Source organism: Numida meleagris, chromosome 1 (genome assembly GCF_002078875.1).
Source record: "Numida meleagris isolate 19003 breed g44 Domestic line chromosome 1, NumMel1.0, whole genome shotgun sequence".
NCBI classification, from domain to species: domain Eukaryota; kingdom Metazoa; phylum Chordata; class Aves; order Galliformes; family Numididae; genus Numida; species Numida meleagris.
The window spans coordinates 74,162,006-74,177,714 of NC_034409.1; the positions used below are offsets into that span (position 1 = coordinate 74,162,006).

Consider the following 15,709-nt stretch of genomic DNA (forward strand, 5'->3'; position numbering starts at 1 on the left):
CTGCAGGAGTGGACAAAGAGACTCTGTGAAAGCCTTTGGGACCTGAATGAAAGGCCTAGAGATGGCAGGCAGTGCCCTGAAGATGCTGAAGACAATATGGATCTCCCTGCTTAGGATCCAAATTACAGGCACTGGTAATTGGGTAAGGCCCCAAATTGGCAATGAAAATAATCTTCTGCTCCTTGGCCCTGAAAACCTAAAACCTGGTAGTCATAGAATAGAATGGCCTCTGGAAGGTGCAAGTAGGACCAAAGTGTTGTGGCCTCCTTGTACCTTGGGGGAGATTATTGGAGGTTGGGGGATCAGTAGCCCCCTGGTAATACATAATGGCCTGCGGACATTGTGGTTAGCACTCTGGTTTTCTTCGCTAAGGGGACCTTAATCATGTCCCTTTGGCAAATCAGTACACCCCCATTTGGTACCTGATATAGTTATGCAGTCTCAGATATCAGGCCAAAGGGTGTGGTACAGACAACCGGGACATGCCCCAGTGCAAGCTGAAGTGTTGACCCAGGACAGGAACATGGTCTGTATCTTGCCATGGAGGGTGGACCTACCCCTTCTGGTACCTCTGAAACATCTGTGCTACTCCCTGTAAGTCTCTCTGAGTCCACAGGATCACCGGGAAGAGCAACGTGACATCAAGATGCCCCAGTGTCACTATAAGATCAGCGTGACACCTGGTGGTGGACTATATGGGACTGATGAAACATGAGCTGAACCTTCCCTGGTCCTAGCAACTATGTGCCTCCAGGAGAACCCTTGAGTACTGGCCCACAAAGGAACATGAAGCTCAGCCGAGAACTGGTCATCTGTTGTCTTACATTCTGTCCATCCACACTGCAATGGGCAAATTGTACAAAGCATTGTGGTATACTGGATCACCATAATGGAAAGGGCTTACCTTCAACCTGCTCAATCATTGGTTCACACTGTGGAGGGGTGGAGTGTAGTGGAAATGCTAAGTCATGGCTTGAACCAGTGATTGGTTCCCACCTGGTGGGAAGGCAGGGCCAACCCAGAGGAGCTCAAGTGCAGTGCCCTGAAGATGCTACATTCAACATGGGCCTCCCCTCTTAGAATCCAAATTACGGGCACCGATAATCGGGTAAGACCCCAGATTGAGAATGAAAATAATCTTCTGCTCCCTGCCCTTGAAAACCTAGAACCTCATACCCATAAAATAGAATGGCCTCAGGTGCAATGCACCTGAGTAACCAGAAGGGGTGGAGACAGGATCCACCCCTTCCCAGACCTCATTTAAGGGTTGGCACTGGAGGCAAGGGCATCTCTTGCTGGAGATCCCTGCCTACCTGAGGCCTTCCAAAGGTAAGCAGCTCCTTTCCTTCATTTCTGTGTCCACAGCTGCTGCATTTGGGCTTGTTCTCATTTGCTGTAGGCAAAGACTTTGCCACCCTGCTGTTATCGCAGTACTTTCCATCCCATTATGGCATTACAGTTTGTTTACTTTCATTTTTTATTTATTTTTATACTCTTCTCATGGCTCCTCTACTATTTCAGTACTTGAATGCTTAGAAGCACTGGAATGCTAATGTCCGCAGAAGAATTTGTAAATGCATTTAAACTACAGATAGCGCATGTGAGAATGAGCAGCATAGTGGTCAGAGGTTTTACTTCTCTGTGTTGAATTATTGACTCAGCTCAAATTAGCAGCTTCTTTCAATTCTACAATCCATCCTTTTCTTATACAGGCAAAGCTGTGTTCCTGGCACGAGACAAGCACCATTTGGCAGACCTGAGCCATTTGATCCGTCATGATGCCCCGTACTTATTTCAAAAATATGTTAAAGAGTCCCATGGCAAGGATGTACGTGTCATCGTAGTAGGAGGCCGTGTGGTGGGCACCATGCTCCGTTGCTCTACAGATGGGAGAATGCAGAGTAACTGCTCACTTGGTAGGAAAAACTTTATTCATAGTTTTGATCAAAATATTTGAATCCAGAATAAGGACATACTCAACTGCAATAAGCTGCAAGTTTTATTTTGTGTTATCTCTGTTTTCCTTTAGATGTTTACAGAGGAAATATGAGAGCAAGAATTAAGTGAAATATGCATCACACAAACCTATAATAAGAAACTATCTCTGCCTAAAGAATTAGATAGGACAGGTGGAAGGGAATGGGAAGTTCTAAGAGCACAAACAGAGCATATAATGCAATGGAGTAGGAAAAAAAAACAGGATGGAAAACCAGAGAAAAAAGGAGACCGGCAACTGGGAAGAGAGTAGAATACTAAGAGAGAAAACTCTTTAAGGCAGTCAACAGCAGGGTTGCATTTTACAGCTGCTGTGCTGCCTTAAGTTTGTCAGTCTCCTCGCGGCAACATTTTTTTTCCCTAAAAAACATGTCTGTGAGGAAGTTTACTACACTGGTTATAGTATACTTAGATCTGAGCTTCTGCATCACTTTTTGTAGAACAGGAGAGGTTTCTTAGGGTAAAAGGAGAAAGGAGAGTTGAGGTTGCCTGACTAGTAATTTAACTGAAATTACTTGAACTAACCTGAGCAGAGATTGGAAGAAATGTCTTCATATACAGTACAGTTTCAGTAAGTCAAAATGCATGAGAGATTTTAGTTGCAACTTTTTGATGGTGTGGAAATGCAGCCTGAAAGATTTTTCTGCTAAATGTTTTTAGTATTGTTTTATATTTTTAAACTTAAGTGATATGATAGATTAAGTTTGTGTCATTTAGTACTTATATGATGGCCTGTGTACTAGACCAATTGAGGTGCAGACAAAGCATTCCAAAATTCTTTCTTTAGAGAAAATAGCTTACGACAACAAGCTGAGGGAGACACAAGCAAATGAAAATGTCCGAACCCTCTTCCCCCACAATTATATCTGACAGATCTGTATTCTCATCAAGAACATTTGGTTTAATTTTGCTGGACAGTTTATTGTGATAACATGTATAGGAAGCCTCTGCCTTAAAGGAGGAAACAAGGGTATGTATAGAAAGCCTCTATCTTAGAAGAAGAAACACAGGAGATTTGTTTGGTCATCTTTTTAATTCCCCAAAGACAGCAGAAATATATAATGATATCTTTCTTCCCTATTTTTATTATTATTTATTATTTTTTAAACAAGTTATAGTCTTGACCTGCCTTTGGCAGAATCTTTCTAAGTCCTGCTTGGTTTCAAGTTAGTAGCAGTCGATGTGGCAAGAAGATTGCTTTTTGAGTCATTATCAGCCCTATGCTTGCAGGCCTGCTTTGGCGCTTCAACTGAAGTGCACCAGCCAGACAAGAAGTATGTCGGTCACCTGTGACCAGATTAGGCACAGCGAGTTTTTTTTCACTTTTTTCCAGGTGGTGTAGGGATGATGTGCTCACTGAGTGAACAAGGCAAGCAACTGGCAATCCAAGTGTCTAACATCCTGGGGATGGACGTGTGCGGCATTGACTTACTGATGAAGGACGACGGTTCATTCTACGTCTGCGAGGCCAATGCAAATGTAGGTTTCATTGCCTTTGACAAGGCTTGTAATCTAGATGTAGCTGGTATCATTGCGGACTATGCCGCTTCTCTCCTAACCCCCGGTCGCTTGACGCGGCGCATGTCCTTACTCTCTGTGGTGTCCACGGCAAGCGAGACTAGCGAGCCAGAGCTGGGCCCTCCAGCTAGTGCCGTTGTCGACAATATGAGTGCTAGCTCCAGCTCTGTCGACAGCGACCCTGAGACCACGGAGAGAGAGTTGCTCACCAAGCTCCCGGGGGCTCTATTCAACATGAACCAGCTATTAGCCAATGAGATCAAACTTCTTGTGGAGTGATGCCACATGTAAATAGATGACCAATGGAACTCTCTTGTAAAATTTTATTTGAAACCAACTTGCAGTGCTGTTTATCAGAGAAACACAGAGAAATGAGGAAAGGAGAATCAGTCGAGAGCAAGATTAAAAGGCATGTGTTCTGTGACTGCTGCCTCTATTTTTTTGCAGAACATAATATTGTGGTAATTCTTCAGCACTGTTGTTATAACGAAGATGTTTAATTTACAACTTAAATGGGAGTTTTATTTGGATGCTGCTTCGTTTCTGCAACATATTGCAGTGCATGAGTGTTCACAGGAAAGCTCTGAAATATGATTAACTGGAAGATTTTCAGAAAGCTCTGGCAGCTCTCTAGAAAGTTTTGTGAATTAATGCAGCAGTTAACTCTCTTCTGCTCTCTAATCCTTGATCCTGTAAATTGCTGAGTGCCTTTAATTCTCAGTGAGAGCTGAAGGTGTTAAATGCCAGGTATTTGAAACTCCTGGATACCTACTGTTCCCACTCTCCTGGTAAATTCAGCATACTTTTGAAATGATCTCTTTCAGACCTTACAGGATGTGGCCCTTAAATGATGAGGCAGAGGGGAGTGTCAGTTGCCCTAATGTGAGCTTTCTGTACAAGTCTCTAATTGGTGCCATCTTGATATTAACTGGCAGATTTGTGTCTGTTTTTCTTTATAAGGCTTTTGAAAGAGGATTTCTAGTACCTCAGATTTTTTCACTTCAAATCCTGAGTTTGGGAGGTATGCAGGGGAATTGGTCATATTATATTTGTGGTAGAAGTGGCACATTTTAACAATTTTTTGCATGATTGAAGGAGTTAAACAGCACTGTAATGTTTGGTATACAAAATAATGTTTAATCCAATGTGAAAAGAAATTACACTAGTTTAAAAAAAAATGTGCATTGACTTGTATTTGTTAGTGTTTTAGTCGTTTTGAGAGAGATCTGCAATGTTAATGTTCCTTTTTTTTTTTTTTAATTCATGCTAGTCCAACACTCCCTTCTCTATGCCTGCATCTTTAACAGTGGCCAAAGTGAAAACACTGCAGACTATTTGTTAAGGAAACACTGAGTTAAAGTCTGTACTATGTTTTTCTATGTTTTTTTTTTTTTTTTGAGTGGGAGGGGTATTTTTTGCTTTTCCTGGGGGAGAAATGTGATAAGGTGTGGAGAAGTGAAAAGTTGGTGGAAAAAGTGATTAGAAATCTAGAGGTACATTAGAATAAAATTGCAGTTCATACAATACTTAGAAGGCTTACTTTTTCCCACTGAAAATATTTAAAGCTGATGTTAGAAATCCAAAGTGCATAACTGGGAAGAAGTTGTTAATTCTTTGGGAAACATGCAGAAAATTAAATTAAAAAAAAATGGAGAGAAACTTAAAAAAAAAAAAAAAAAAAAAAAAGGGAAGAGAGCTCAGCCAGAATAATAATAATAAAAATGTGTAACCTAGATCCATAAACAATGAACAAATTGATTCTGTACTCCTATGTGTATGTGGTGTGAATGCTCACACCTGTGTGTGTTTGTGAACGCGCATTTGCTTTGCTTCATTTCTTTTTGGGTTTTGGCTGTTTAGATCCTAATTTTTTTCTAGGCTGCCTGATTTTTCTTAGTTGTTCTGGCTGTGCATTTTCTCATTAGCCTTCAGCTATTTTGGGTAACACATAACCAGAACAGAGATATTGAGCCAATTTTTCAGTCCCTATCTTCCCCTCCTCCTTTTCCTCCACCTTCTCCTCCCTCTGTTCTCATTCCAGTTTTCTGGGATCATAAAGCCCTGGAACTATATATATATTTATATATATATATATAAAGATAAGCCTCTTTTTTAAAAACACAAAGTAAAACGTTTACAATTGAATAACAATCTTGTGAAAATAGGGTTTGTTTGGAGGGGGGTTGTGTGTGTGTAATGCTGCTGTTTTCTGGATACTTTAATGGAGCATGTCCCGTGTACCCTCTGAGGCTCTGCACTGCCCACCTTGCGGCCCCTCTTCACCTCTCTGCTGTTCTGCTGTTTTATCTTCACTTGGACCTTAAACACAACTCATGGACACTATGCAGAGAGTCTTCAAGAGGCAATAAACAGAACAGTATTAACATGCTTTCATGGAGGTTTGATCATGCTTCTTTGTACAGTTCTTTTTTTTTTTTTTAATTTTAAAAGGAATGTAATAAAATGGCTTTTTTTTTTGGTAGAATTAAATATTATTATTAAAATCGAGTGTAAGGTTGAGTGTTGGTGTTAAGCAGGAGAAGTGGACTAGCTGGTCCAGCAACAAAAGGGGCTTCAGCAGTCCAAATATTTTCAAATCTTTTCTTCCTAAGCTTTCAGGTGCACAGGTTCTATCTGATCAATGTAAAGGTCTTTAACTTCTATGAAGAGTTGAAGAAACACAGAACACAAAAGAAAGCTGGTTTTTCTGGTCACTGAGCAGTACACTATACTTCAGAAGCTCTTCTCCCCTTGCGTGTTTATCTAAGGGGAATTTGGGTGTTGGTTTTTTTTTTTTTTTTTTCCTTTTTATTGGTAGGTGCTTGCACTTGTTGAGAAGCTGATGGGTCAGTCTTTCCCTTTTCAGCTGTGGCACACACAAAGCACGTGTGGAATAGAAGCAGGGAGTCAGCATATGCTAGCTGGTACAGTAGGACCTCTGTTCTTCTGTCACAATAATATCTTTAAGGCAAAAGAGCACGTAACTGAACATTCTGGGCTGTTTTTTAAGGCTCCATTCTGTTTTGTGGAGAAATGCTGTGGTACACAGTAACTTTACATTTCTCTCACCCTTTCAGAATATCCAGATAACGTTTTACTGTAATAAAATAGATGTAGTAAATAACCATGAGATTTTTTGACAAACAGTGGGATGAGAGACTTAAACTTTGGTTCCTTTGTGATAAGATACTCCTCTGTGGTTGGTGCTTCCAAGCAATTTTGGAGATAAGTCTTCGCATAGTGGTCAGGGAAGGAGGCAATGTTTGAAACATCATATATGTTTGTTTATACGTAGGTTATTGATATTGCGTATGAAAGCCCTCCTTGAAGATTTATTGGTACAAATGGACACTCTTGTCTGATGTATTTTACTATTTATCCATTGCTTCTGAAATAGTGTAATGTACAGAATGGTATGGGGTGTTGAGGGAGGTTCTTGCTTTTTACTCAAGTGAAATAAAATATCCAGGTGTGGCCTGTTGTAACCAGGCAGTATTTCCCATTGAAGGTGAACTTCAGACATCAGCTTTATATGCTGTATTTTCTTCATTTCCATATGCTACACACGCTAAACTTTCATACAGTTGCGCTAACACTACCTGCATATTTGAATTTGGAAGTTTATGCTGAAAAAGTGATCAATATAGAGCTGGATTATAATAGTGTTAAGACATCTTATGGTGATAGAAATATTTCTGTATTTCTTAATGTTTGAAAAAGCCAGTTAGAAATGCTCTAGCAACAATAAGTTTCTTAAACTACATCTGATTATTTTTTCTTTTTTTTGTAACAGTGGGGACTTTATTCTGTTCAATTTAACATGTCTTGCTATGTCAATGTATGGATTGTGTCTTAAGCTTTGTATTTAATGCTTTAGTGTGTTTTATAAAAATCTTTATTTCAATGTTACACCACATCATGCATAATGCAATAATAGGAGGTCCATGCTTCATGAGTATGTGGACTGTTAAAGCTTTTTGTTCTGAGCTAGTGGTCACTCTTTGTGCATTTTCTTCCACCTTGTGAGCTATCTTTCATGTGAGATACTTATTCAGGAAGTATCCTCTGGAGCACCAGTGTACTTCAAATGCAAAGGATACTTCTTAAGAGGTTATATTGGACTTCAAAATCCAACGCGTGACACCAGTGACGTTTGTTAAATCTTTTTTCCCTTTTATTGCGGATATCTGTCAGTGAAATATATAAGCGACCCTAAGGGCTTAGAAAGACTTTGTGAAAACAATTTGCATGTACAATACCTTTCTCACGGCTCACTCTTTTTGAGAAGGTTTATGGGCTTTATGGCTGGTGCAAGACAAACGACCCACTTCTGTTCTCTCTGTGGAATTGTAGGTGCTCAGACAGGTAACCTCTGTTGCTACTGTCTTTTTTAATTTTTAATTTTTAATTTTTTCACTATTCTAGGAGTTCTTTTAAACTGAACACTGCAGGATTTATAAATGGGTGTTTGCTGCCTTTTCCTTTTTTGTTTGCTTGTTTCGAGGGTGACTTTTGGAGCATTCTTTTGGTGGATCTTGCTGTTGGAATCTCCAAGCCTCTCATATTTATGTTTTCAGTTGAAAAGATTTTATTAATTAATTTATTTAAATTGATGGTTGAAATTTGCATGAATTTTGGGTTTGTTGTTGCTCTGTTCTGTGTGACTTATTCTCCCTCCTCTTTTTTTTTTAACAGAAATATTTTCTAACAGTGCACACTTTCTTACTGTTCTCTGCAAAACTTTTCAGGAACTAAAAAAGTCAAACAATCCAGAGAAAACCTTTCCTTCTCCCCTTTCCGATGGCAAGAATGAGAACTTACGAAAAGTCCTTGAGAATATTCCTTCCTAAACTTTTCCTCTCAGTAATGCAAGTGGGTAAAATGGTAAACACGGCAGTTTGGTGACACCTAAAACCGACCTGTTGTCAGGTAAATTGACTCTTTTTCTGGTCTTACTGTAACCTTCATAAGTTTGGTAACTTGTCTGCCTACCTCTCTTCCCATTTTCCCTATGGGTCCATTTTGGTCAAACTTATTGAGTGATTTATTTAACAGTGTAATTTAGGTAAAATTCTACTTTTCTTCTTTATTTCCCCTTGTTCTACATGTTGATGTTTAAGAAATCTTTCACTGTCTTTTGCTTTACTCAGATGAGATAAAAATGAGGACAAGTTAGAAGTCCTCTAATGTAGATACCTCTAATACTTTAACTCCACCTCTTTATTAATAACTTCCAGGTAATTTACTTTCAAGTGTACTTTTTTAGCTTAGATCATTGAAAGATACAATGCTTTCTGGTTGCAAAGTGAACATAAAACTTATCTGCATCGATTAGGAGGTGAGAGGTATGAAAATCTACGACTAAGAAGATTAAATTTAATGTATTACAATTCATTAGAGCAAAATCGCGTGAGGAAGACAGATGGGGGGCTGATTCTGTTTGTGAAGGATGAGGAATGCATTTTATGTTGTCTTCACTGACAGATCTAAGAACTTGCACATTTTATCCTTCTCTGTTAACTCTCATCCTTGGTCTCAAACCACGTTAAAGGTGATGAGAATTTCAAGGTTTTTTTACTTTGTGTGAAGAGGAGAATGTGTACTTCGTGCACAGTGATAAATATCACACAGTTGGAGTACATGCCTTCATACCGGTTCCTAAGTTTCCTGTTGTGGAATTTTATTTCCCATGACATGTATAAAGATTTAGTGCTCATTTCAGATGTTTTTTCAACATAGGTCACTCTGAAAGTAATGCCCCCTGCTTATTTCGAAGGAAACCACAACAGATGTAAAGAGCACAATAACACTATCTTCTAGAGCAAATTCTCAGCTTCAAAATGCTGTTTTTCAACATAGTCACCAGCAGTAGCTGTGCATTTTTGCCAGCCGTGAACAGGAACCTGCACACCACAATCGTAAAAATATGCACTCGTGGAGGTGACCCACTGTTTCACAGCTGCTCTGATGGCATCGTTGTTAGTAAAAAGTTGCTGATGCAGTCCATTTTTCATCAGGCCAGACAGACAGAAGTCAGAAGGTGCCAAATCTGGACTATGTGGTGGGTGTGGTAGGACAGTGCAGCCAAGATTGACAGTGTGCTCTACAGTCTTCAAACTGGTATGGGCGCTGGAGCTCTCACGTTGCTTTCTTCTCGGGCCTGACTCTGGAAGTTGGAGCCTTCAGCTTAGTCAGCATCGTGATGTAGACGTCACAGCTGGCAGTCTGTCCAGGTTCCAGGAAATTCAGAAAGATCACCCCTTTCTCGTCCCTAAAGACAGCGCACATCATTTTACTCACTAAGGGCCACATTTTGAACTTCTTTGTTCAATGAGGAATTCACATGTTGCCATTCCATGGACTGCGGTTTTGATTCCGGCTCATCGTGCTGGCAGCACATCTCATCGCTGGTAATGGTGTGATCTGGGAAACAGTCACCTTTAGCCTCATATTGGTTCAGTAGGTCCTGACAAACTTGCATATGGTGGGTTTTTTTTTTTCTTCTGTTCCTGTGTGAACATTTGTGGGACCCAGCTGGCACAAACTTTGCCATATTCCCATGTTGCCACCATTGTTTCCAAGGCATTGAAGCTCTGTACAGAGTTGTCTGGTCATGATATTTTGATTAAGGTGGACGAGTGGATCAAGATGCTCTTCGTTTTCTGGTTTGACAGCTGTGTATGGCTGTCCAGAATGTGGCTTGCCTTTTACGTTGCTATTGACGCTGCTGAAAAGCACCACCCGCTGCATCACTGTACTAACAATCCCCTGTTTGATCTCCATAAATGTGCAGCAAGCGTTGATGAATGGCGGTGGGTGCAATTTTTTCTACATGGAGGAATTCAGTTCCACACCTTTGCTTCGTACACACTCCCATGTCAGACGCCATTTTGTCAGACTGCCCTTCTGCTGCCATCTGTCACATGGTGACAAAATGTAATGGAATACTGGCAGGAAGGTTCAACCTCTACTGCCATACTGCCAGCATCCACTTTTGATGTTGTGGGCCAATGTAATAAAATAGGAAGCATTATTTTTGGAGCAGCCTTCATATATACATGAATTACTGCTATCATTAAATACTCTACATTTCTTATTGTCAATATATATCTTCCTGCAACATAGCAAATTTGTCAACACTACCATAAATTGCAGCTTCAGTTTAATATGGGAGGGAATCATTTTAGAGTCAAATTTTGCTCTCAGTTATGCTGAGGAAAACGTAGAATTGCTTTGTGTACATCAGTGGGTTGATATTTAATTTCACTTGTATAACTGAGTGTACAAATTATGTCCTTAATTTTACTTTTTAGAGAATTCTGCAGACATGTAATGTATTCATTTTTCCAGTGCTTTTTCTTTTCAGCCACACCTGCTTCTTGCATATCAACACTGGCAGGCCTTTTCCTTTATTTGTGTGTATTTTTGTGCATCAGCTTCTATAGGATACAGATGTAATACATTCAGGCATGTGGTTGGGTCTTTTTGGGGGAGCTTTGTGAGTTTGTAATAATGTCTAAAAAATCATGTATTTTCCTCAAGTTTTTTCAAGAAATTCTCATTAGCTAATAATTTCATATTTCTAATCTCAATTCCTGTGTGTTACTTAAAGGTTTTCTTGGAAGAAATACGGTACTAGTTCTTTGGTGTTCATAAATTAACTTTTTTTGGGGAGATCAAAATTTACTGCATTCTGCAGAAATTAATTTTAATGTTGCTTAAAAGATAATTTTACAGATTATGCTCCTTCCTGCGTATGGAATGGCTTTTAAAGCCTTCTAATGATGTTGACTATTCCCATTGCTTTGCCTGAAGTATGAAGAAACATTGTAAAATACGAATAAAACCATGACATCTCAGACAAAGGATGATGATTATGTGAGTGCTGAACAAGAAATTCTTCCATATGCCATTCTGCTGTGACAAGATAATAGAAGTGGTAGGTGGCAGCAGCAGCAGCAGAAACTCATGCGACATCTACAGTATTAGGAGAAATGGATTGCAAAATATTAACTGGAGTAAGGGGGGTGGAGGGAAGAGGCAGAGTCCATGAGCTGTCCCTTTGAATGCCGAGTCTAATTTACTGAAGTAAAATCATTAAAAGACTAGTTGTAGTACAGTAGAAACACAAGTTTATCTGATTTGGTATTTGGTTACCTGATGTCCTTATTGTGGTCTTTGATTCCACATTCTAGTTTCCCCACTATTTCTGTAAGGTACAGTACATTCTTTAAAAAATTAAACTTCCCTAAAATTGCCATATCTCAGGAATACTGGAAAGTAAGTCTGGAAGGAATTAATCTAGTCCAGCAGTCTGTCTGCCTCACAGGAAGATCAGTCCAAGTTTTGTATGCTATTGATGACATGTTTGTTTTAACCTATTCTAAAAACCAAAGAATTAATGAGGAAAATTGCAGGCTTTAAAAAAAAAAAAATCTGCAGGCTTTATGGATTTTTATTTTATGAGAGGAAGAAGTATCCTTACTGCCAGCCAGTGGTTAACCTTATGGGCTGACAGCCAATCTCCTTTTTAGATAGTTCCTTTTTTTGCCTATCTGCTCTGGAATGCTACCTTTTGGGTGATTCTTTTTATCTACTTCATATTCTTACAGATTTCTTCTTGAGTTGTCCTTCAGTAGTTTATCACAGTATTGCTTGGTGGAGGCTGACACTATGTATGTGTATATATAGCATTTCACATCAAATATTGTTTCCTCTGGATCTAAAGCCTGATCTCATCGGAGCATGAAGATCTTATATCCTAGTATTGCCCATATTCATTCTTTCTGTGCCGGAGGCATAGCTTACAAATTTATATAATAAGCAACCAACTTCATATTCTAATGACACTTTAAGAAGTCAAGATTTTTATGTGGTACATGATGGTCACTTGAGATTTAAGGACAAATACAGGTATTCACTTGTAACAAATGAATAGGTTTAGCTCTAAGTCTAAACGGTATCCTTGAACCATTCTAATTTTGTGCACTAGGACACAGTGGTGCACATTTATTCTAATGGAACTAGATGTATTTTTCAAAATTCATATATGTTTCCTATGCGTAATAAGTCTCTTTGAATCTTCCCCACTGCTTCTGAATCCTGGCCTCTTTTTGGTTATTTTAACTAGTTGTTTCAATAAATCCAAAGTGGTAGTTAAAGATAAATTCCTTTTTAGGTGGGCATACCAGCTGTTAGCCCGTTACAGCATAAATAAGTTCTTTTTACTAATTGAGATGGTTAAATATCTTTACATAATATTTAAGAAAAAAATGTTTCTGCCTAATAACACGATATTTTTATGTAAGGAATTGATAAGAGATTGATTACAGGTACAAAGTAAAAGTGAAAAATGACCTCAGGCACCCAAATGTTATCAGTCCCAAGCTTGGAATTATTATGCAAAACCTCTAACCAGGAAAAGCCAAAAAGCAGATCCATTATTCTCTTCAGTGAATCTCATTTAGATATTAGTTATTGTGTAATAATATTTATGGAGCACCATGCAGATTACATGATAGATGCCTTAGAAACCCCATGGTAGTATGCTTTATGGAGATTTCATATATCTCACAAAAAAAAAAAGGACTAACGGTTGATTTGTGTATGAAAGTGGGAGAATGCAGTAAATGCAAAATATATTGTGTTTCTGACTTAATGGCTAACAGCTAGTAGTTTTAACCACTTCTTAGGTTATCTTGACCAGTAGTATCTCTCTTGATTACGTGTCCCTACGAATAAAATACTGTGAGCGTTCCCTTATTTATAAATTATATACACGTACTACTGTACTATTATGTATATTAGTAAACATACAAAAAAAAAGGTGAATACGAGGAAAATATTATTTTAAGTCATTTTATTTTATTTATTAAAAATATTTTCTTTTGCACTCTGCTGGGCGGTGGGGAATGTACACTGCATTCTGGAGGCCGCTGATGTAGGCATCGTTGAAGAATTATTGTTGCATAAGCTATTAGTATGTTTCATTGAAACAAGACTTTCGTTTTAACTAAATGTCCTACCAGAGATGCTTTTGTACTTTCAGAAGAGTATTTCTAGTTTACTTACAGTTAAGTATTAGTCAACAAATTGCAGATTCTATTTCCTATAGTTATCTGGGATAGTCATATTAAAACTAGGAAGAACACTTAAATATGAGAACTAAGCTGGCTCTGAATTCTTGATGTCCAGACACCAAATAATTTCTTGAACACATCAGGTATCATTTAGGACTGTTGAACACTGGTGTGCTTTTCTTTGTAGCTTCTTATTTGTCATACAGTGTTTAAAAGTAATATGTGGACTTCAGGCTGGAAATTTCAGAACTGAGTTAATGCAGAGTGAAAGTAGATCAAATGCACAAAGTGAACAATATTTTGGGTAGAGTTTGGAAGGATTCCGATTACATGTAACGGTGAACAAAATCTATGTGGCTGATGAAGCCCTAAGAGAAAGTTTTTAAATCCAGGCAGACAGCAGAGTTGTGAAAGGGAAAAAGCTGCTTCTGATGGCAGAGGCAAAGTTGTCTGAAGCATATGTCATTGTGTTGGTCTGTCAGCAGAGAGAGGAGATGAGGCTGTAAAACAGCTTTTGCTGATCTTGAGTATTCCTGCCTTTTTGTTCTAAGGAGGACTCTCACCAGACTTTTCTATACATAATATATCATAGGCATGATAGCTTTTGGAAACTGGATATCAAGACAGAGAGCTAAATGTTGATAAGAGCTGTTTATGTGGATACTAGCTGTAGTATTTGCCTGCTAGAATGGATGATCATGTGGATTAAAGGTGTTTCTGTACTGAGTCTAAATGACAGTAATTTTTGGTAAGAACAGTTAGCTATCTAGGCCTGAATCATAGGATGGCTTGATTTGGAAGGGACCCCAAGTATCATCAGGTTCCAACCCCTCTGCCACAGGCAGGGCCGCCAACCTCCAGATCTGGTACTAGACCAGGTTGCCCAGGGCCCCATCCAACTTGGCCTTGAACACCTCCAGGGATGGAGCATCCACAGCCTTGCTAGGCAGCCTGTTCCAGCACCTCACCACTCTCTCTGTAAAGAACTTCCCCCTGACATCCAATCTAAACCTTCCCTCCTTGAGCTTGAAATCATTCCTCCTTGTCCTGTCACTATCTACTGGACTAAAATGTTGATTCCCCTCCTGTTTATAATCTCCTTTCAAATACTGGAAAGCTGTAGTGAGGTCTCCTCACAGCCTTCTCCAGGCTGAAAAAACCCAGATCCCCCCACCTGTCTTTATAGGGGAGACCTGAACCTGTAAGCTTTTGCTTCATAGCGGTCCTTGAAAGCCATGGTATGGGATAGAGGCATAGAAATGTATGTAAGCCTTTTTAATGAGCAGGGAGACTATTCTAGGTGAGTTAGTTAGCTGTTCAGGAAATATTTTTGAGGGGATGTAAGACATGCAGGAATTTAAGAGTACTTTCCCAAATCCTCCGGTTTTACATGTGAGTATTTCTTTTCTACTATGTAAAGCATAGCAAAGTGCCACATGCTCTGCAGCTCTCATCTGGTGTAGATTTGAAGAGGAGGTGTGAACAGTATTTTCCATTCTTATTCATAGACTTCCATGGGCAAGAAAGGCTTTGTATATATGTGAAGGGAGGAAAGGACAAGTTCCTGTCTCTGGAGGAGAAGTAGACTATGGCTTAGGTTGACGGAAAATTTATCATTTACAGTGAACTTAAGCTAGACAACTTTTGGGATGTTTCTGCATTCCCCTTATGTTCCAGTTAGAAATGGTCGGAATGTTACTAGAATATACAGTCTGGATAGTAGCATGTCAGCATACTAAATTCTGTCTATGTTGTGGGGGAGAAAGGGCTCATGATATGTAAATTTCTGATTGTCTACTTTGTTACTCGGAGGCAGTAGCTAGATGCGGTTAGGTATAGTACTCTGTTTCAGCAATAGATTTGGGTTTTGGTTTGGAAAGAAATGCGTTTAGTGAGTTACATGTGTCTTTCTGTTGTCCATTTCTGTGGGAAGCAGAATTATTAAGGAAAAGCAGTCAAAATGCATAGAAACTACAAGTCTACGTTCAAAGTCAGGTCTCATTTGGACACTCGTTGATGTTGCTGGGAAGAAGGCATTTTGGTCTGTCTTTACTATGAGAAAGTGAAGAAGCATCTGAGAGAGGACTTTGAAAGTGCTGAGTAAAAAGCAATGTTTT

At 39.1% G+C, this 15,709-nt stretch overlaps 1 protein-coding gene across 12 annotated transcripts in view; it reads left to right on the forward strand.

Moving 5' to 3' along the window:
* Nucleotides 1-15,709, forward strand: part of RIMKLB (ribosomal modification protein rimK like family member B) — an 89,958-nt gene that overhangs the window by 51,360 nt on the left and 22,889 nt on the right. For 7 of the 12 annotated variants that reach the window (XM_021394538.1, XM_021394529.1, XM_021394565.1 and 4 more), the window contains 2 exons: nucleotides 1,713-1,916; nucleotides 3,329-8,442. In XM_021394538.1, coding sequence (XP_021250213.1) covers nucleotides 1,713-1,916; nucleotides 3,329-3,792 — 668 coding nt within the window. In that variant the 3' untranslated portion in view covers nucleotides 3,793-8,442. Of the gene's footprint in view, nucleotides 1-1,712; nucleotides 1,917-3,328; nucleotides 8,443-9,252; nucleotides 13,108-15,709 lie in introns of those variants that run through there. The other 5 variants (XM_021394619.1, XM_021394609.1, XM_021394607.1 and 2 more) reach the window with 4 other exon arrangements.